A 5,648-nucleotide genomic window follows, 5' to 3' on the forward strand; every position below is an offset into this window, starting at 1 on the left:
GAAGAGCAAGAAGTAGCGAGATCTGGAAGCTACAGAGCGGCGACGGATCCTGTCTTGGCTTACGAAAGTATGGGGAGCCGAAAACGCTTACGGTATGTGTGTCCCTTTGTTTTGCAATTGAAGAAATTATTAGCTATCTTTCAACAGCAAGTGAAGGACGAAGCGCTCAAGCTCCAGACGACCACGTGGGAACTGAGAAGAAGGCAACGCGAATGATGACACGGAAGGTATAAGGGTTTTGTGTTATGCTGAATTGTGAGATCTCAAATGATACGCTGACTGGGATGGCATAATGCTTAGAAATTGCTGACATGGAACCGTATCGGCTGCTGTTGCGGAGGGTACTACTTATGACATGTATGTTGACTTTGGTTTTTGTGCTGACTAAAGTTTGTAATGTAGACGGTGATAACGATAACAACGTCAGACCTTGGGGAACGTATCGAAGATTTGAGACGAAATCTTGGGAGGTTGACCTGATCACCTGGACGAACGTTGCTACATTCAGATGTGGCGTTGAATTGGGGGTTCAACTCACGGTAGAATCGCTTCGGCGGATTGTTTGTCCTTGACAAAAGACAGCTGTCGAGCCCGTGGATAATTCACCCTTCACTGCTGTAGCGTTCCAACGAAGTCTTGCGGAAAAAGCTCCAGAAGCGTTTCCATTTAGAACGCGTATGCCCAGCACCGGCAATAGCACACTGAGCTCGAATTATGCGCTTGACCCACCGAATACCTTGTCGGGCACTCACTAATTCCGGGTCGATGACGGTGAACGCATCATGCACACACTTTTTCATTCCATGCAGATCTCTACCTCAGCAATGTGGTATGCTCACCTCATTCGTCGCCGAACGGCCTGCACAAAATGAATCAGGCAGATGGCTACTTCGACGTTTGGGAATTGTTTCTGGATCGCGTTGATTAACGGAAACACAAAGTCGCAGACGACGTCGAACGATATCGGCTTACCTGAAGTGTCGCTGTAGACGAGGTCAAAGATATCGAAATACGTGTCTTTAGACTTCGAGCTACACCGTGCGAGGTAGACGGGTACGAATAGTTTGCTTGTCTGGTAATGCATCAGCCGAACCATGCACGGCTTGATCTCGGATGGAGCACCTCTAAGAGTTCCATCAAAGGGTAACGAGTTGCTATTCCTCCTGCCCGAGTCGCTGGGCAAATCGTATAGTTTATGTGCCTGCTGCGCTGTCTGTCCCTAGTCCGTAGTTGATGCTTGATGGTACTCGAAGGCGTCAGTGGCCAACAGATGCTCCACTGAGCCCTGTGCCGGAACCTTTGGCTCCTACGTTTTGTATTCCTTCTCCTTAGCTAACCTTACGTAAGCTAATAGAGGTTCGTTCTTCGTTTTCGTTCTTCCTTCTTCGTCCCTGAACAGATAGTTTCCAGTCAGATCACCCACCTCCTCGCCGAAGCACCGTGACGTCCCGATGCGATCCAGATCACGCTCAATCTCCAAGCCAACCGTGTGTCCGTTGAATCCGTTGGGCTCCTTCCGCCCTTTGGTCGCACCTTTTCCATGTTGAAGCTGGCTACGTGCCAACGTACACTCTTCCGGAAGATCTTCGGTAGACCACGTCATCAACTTGTTACAAAAGAATAGTGACATGTCACTGTATATCAGCAACTGCCTTAGTTCAGGGTGTGCCCAACCTATGCTTCGGTCTGGATTTGTTGTAGGGTCGGGCTTCGGTCTCGAAAAGTGAAACTGGAAGAAGCTCGCCGCCTTGACCTCGGCCATAGAGAGAAGAGACTTCGATGCGTCTAAGAAGATAAACGCCGTAGTGGATTTAATGAACGCGATATACACGGTTTGCAACTTGTTCCTCGGTCAATCCTTTCCGAATTACATCGTCGTCCGATTTGAGCTCGGCGCGAACTGGCTTCTAGGTATCGTGCACACGTCTTCTAGGCCAAGGATGGAGAGACTGTCGACGCGATTTTTCATCGCCGCTGAGCAGTCGTCGACCTCAGTGCTGGATGAGACTGGCTGCACACAGGTGTACAAGCTCAAATATTCGTATTCTGTTACATGCGCTCGAATGGTCAGACGGGCTTTGCAGCGTATGCTACGGTAGCCACTACACCGAAGAACGATCTTATCTCCACGGTGTGTAGTTGAAGCTTTTGTGGTTGATCTTTGCTCAAATATTCGTATTCTGTTACATGCGCTCGAATGGTCAGACGGGCTTTGCAGCGTATGCTACGGTAGCCACTACACCTAAGAACGATCTTATCTCCACGCACGTGTGTAGTTGAAGCTTTTGTGGTTGATCTTTGCTGTTGGCTCTCGCTTCTTGTGAGCTGTTTTACAAGCCTTGCGATCCTGGACGTGTCTTTACCAGTGGCCTGTCTTGGCATTTTGCCGGCAATGAGAAATACGAATGTGAAGACGAGCTGCTTTGAAAAAGGTTGTATGAAATAGCAGCGTGAACAAGATGTAATATTAAGGTCATACGGTGTGTTGCCAATGTAGAAAATCAATTGCACCGCGCTCAGATTCGAAGCCTCTGGCAGGCATAATATACCGGTAGCCTTGTAAGAACTTCGTGCGACCATTTATAAGTCCCGGTGGTCTTGGAGAATCTGAAACATTGTAGTGAATATTAATGACGAACTAGTAATAAACTCCGTATTTATGTGGTCACTAAAGTGCGAAGGTGTGACTAATTGCGAAGCACGCCTAATACCGCATCGCCCCTGTCCTAAGCGAGCTTCGATTATGGCCAATAACAGCGCTGTATTTAAAACAGATGGCTGCCCACTTTTCGCGAGCTGACCGGGGCTGATAACGATGCAAAAGGGAGAGCGACAGCGTACAATTTGCCAGACGTGCTCGACCGAAATACTATTAGCGAAACGTGAGCAGACCAAGCGTTTGATCGTGGGAGACAGCTCTCACAAGCGTACGACTTTGGAATTAATGGAGGCAGGTCTTTCACATACGGAACATTCAACTGGATCAGTCTCGGATAATTTTTACTTTTCAGCACTAATTATGAGATGCAAGTAATCTGACCCGTAAACGTCGATCATGGGCGTTCGCTTAGGACAGAGGCGATGCGGTAGTCTAAATGATGTATTGTCAATTCCAGTGAAAATTGGATACCGAGGGTGATTGACGGATAGTCAGAAAAATCAACACTTAGATATGATTGGTCAAAACTCACCAGCTGCAACTTCGAGCTGCGCTCTCGCTATGATTGGTCAAAACTCACCAGCTGCAACTTCGAGCTGCGCTCTCAAAAGCGGCGCAAGCAGAAACCGCACTGTGTACGCATCCACTTGTGCGGTGCTCTGTGTGACCAGGTTCGTGCTGTCATTATTAAGACACGTCCTGCACAAATTCCTGATCAGCTACCTATCTGATTGAGTATTGATCGACGCTAAGACTCGTAAGAAGCATGCACATCCCAACACGGTGCTTCACTGCTTATACGCATTCTACAATCTTGGTTACACGCGCAAGGAGCTCGCTCATATCTACAACAAGTCCGGTACCACGATAGGCAACTGGATTCGCGTCTACGAGGCTATTGGGGCGTTTGAACGAGCGGGCAAACCAAGAGAAAGAAAGTTTATAGCTGCACATCGGTCATGGATTTGTGACTACTACGCAAAACATCATCTTGCCTATCTTGACGAAGCTCAAGACGCTTTCGTACGAGCTCATCACATCACGATCTCAAAGTCTTCTGTTTGGCGCATTATTCACGAGTTTGGCATGACGTGGAAGGTACTTGAAAGGCGGGCAATGCATATCAAAGAAAGAGATATTTTCCGTTTTGTAGAGGAGCTAGCTCATGTTGGCTGGAGCCATCACAACTTGGTATTCTTGGATGAAGTTTCCTTCGATAAGAGAGGGATGATCCGGAAACGTGGCTACTCGCTCAAGGGACAAAAGCTTGCCATTAGAGGCGACTTCCAGCGGAAGCCGAGGGTGTCCATCTTGGCATTTATCGGTGTACGTGGTCCTATTGACTACTTTGACACACAAGGGACATTCGATAGGGCTGAATTCGTGACATGCTGTCGAGACTTTGCCTATTTGAGACGCAACAAGGTTCGGCTTTATCCGGGCTCTAACTCTGTGTGGATCTTCGACGGTGCTTCAATACATCGTCATCCTGAGATAGTTCACTTTCTCAGAAGCATTGGTGTTGTGCCGATATTCCTCCCAGCTTACTGCCCGTTTTTCAACCCGATCGAGTACTTATTCGGGTACGTGAAAAAGTCTTTTCAGAGGCACTTTAGTGAGTCCAGCGAGAGGGCTCTCCTACCTTTTGCAGTCCAGACTTTTCAGCGCTTCGAGGACTTCAATTTGATGAGAGTATTTGAACATTGTGGCTGGAAGGTCCAGGGATATTTCGATCCCAATGGTCCCATGTCGACGGAGAAACAACGAGTGTCGGATATACCGAGAAGTGAGCTAATGACGGACAACGGCGACGAAGATGAATTAGGTTTTAGAGAGAAAGAGCGATGCAGCGACTACGAGTGCGACCCAGAGAACTAGCTACTCAGCATGCTCGAAGTCGTCGATATTCTGCATGAGAGGAAGCGGATCAATCACTTCCGTAATAGGCGTCAGCTCCAGGTCTTCCAGGAATGCGTCAATCACATTCTTTTTTGCCGTCAAGTTTTGTTTATGAGCGTCTAAGCGTTGGCCAAACGCAGTCCAGTCTTGATGAAGCACTTCATAGTCAGCCAGTGCTCCGATTACACAGTCTTGGGCCATACGTGCTGATCGAGTGAGACTTGCCATCCTTTGCTCCACTTGCGAAGCCGAAGCCCGTAACATCTGAACGATGTGAGCTGGTGGAGGTTGCAAAATTTTCTCCCTCCAAGTCGAACGGTTTAGATCACGAGTTATTTGGTTTGCCCACAGTCTCCACGTTATGGTCGTGGCTTGGAAACTGGATCCCCAGTGTGCTTCCAGCTCGCCCGCAACTTGACGGAGTGAAACCTCAGCAGTAGCCCCAGCACGATCAGTTTCTTGAGGGCGAATACATGCTGCTTCGAAAGTATCTAAGTCCCTGGCTTTAGTAATTGCCATTCCATACTTAAAGATCAGAAGCTTGACAGTTTTACCCCGCGATGAAACGAGCTATTGGTTCCAGGCGGCTTGCGTTTTGGAGCTGTCGACAAGATGCTTATTAAGTTTGAGCTGCAACAACTTCAGCCATTGCTCTTCTGCAGGAGTTTCTACTGACCAGATTCCATCATATTTGACCGCTTGCCCTTTCACATGGTGCCCGAAATGCACCCATAATTTGTGTGCTACATCTCCAAATGTCGACCCATTTACTGCGAAGTCCTCCAGTAACTCCCCAGACGCATCTCGCTGGCTGATCGTAGTTTTAACGATAGGTTGGACCACAAGCTGATATTGATGCGAAGTAGTATCCGCTGGGGATGCTGGTATCTGCTGCTCAGGTTGACCAACAGAAGATGCAGCTTGGGGTGATGCTCGACGTCGTGTGGAATGTAAGGTCCGCGGCTTTCTAGCTGTACCAGAGGCTGGAGAAGGTCGAGCTTGAGCTGATTCACCAGGTGATCTTGCTGCTCCAAGAAGTGACGCTCGTTGGGCTGCAGATGACACTGGACCCGGGGTTGAGTATGCCCTA

The 5,648-nt window shown here is 48.4% G+C and overlaps 1 protein-coding gene across 1 annotated transcript; it reads right to left on the minus strand.

Moving 5' to 3' along the window:
* Positions 1–344: 344 nt before the first annotated feature.
* PITG_16893 (uncharacterized protein) lies at positions 345–1,762 on the minus strand (the record flags this gene model as incomplete). The annotated part of the gene is made up of 4 exons (XM_002897274.1): positions 345–384; positions 840–983; positions 1,248–1,306; positions 1,424–1,762. 4 exons carry the CDS (start codon positions 1,760–1,762, stop codon positions 345–347), a joined length of 582 nt encoding a protein of 193 aa, XP_002897320.1.
* Positions 1,763–5,648: the final 3,886 nt, after the last annotated feature.

Source organism: Phytophthora infestans, genomic scaffold (assembly GCF_000142945.1).
Source record: "Phytophthora infestans T30-4 supercont1.46 genomic scaffold, whole genome shotgun sequence".
In the NCBI taxonomy this organism is placed as follows: domain Eukaryota; phylum Oomycota; class Peronosporomycetes; order Peronosporales; family Peronosporaceae; genus Phytophthora; species Phytophthora infestans.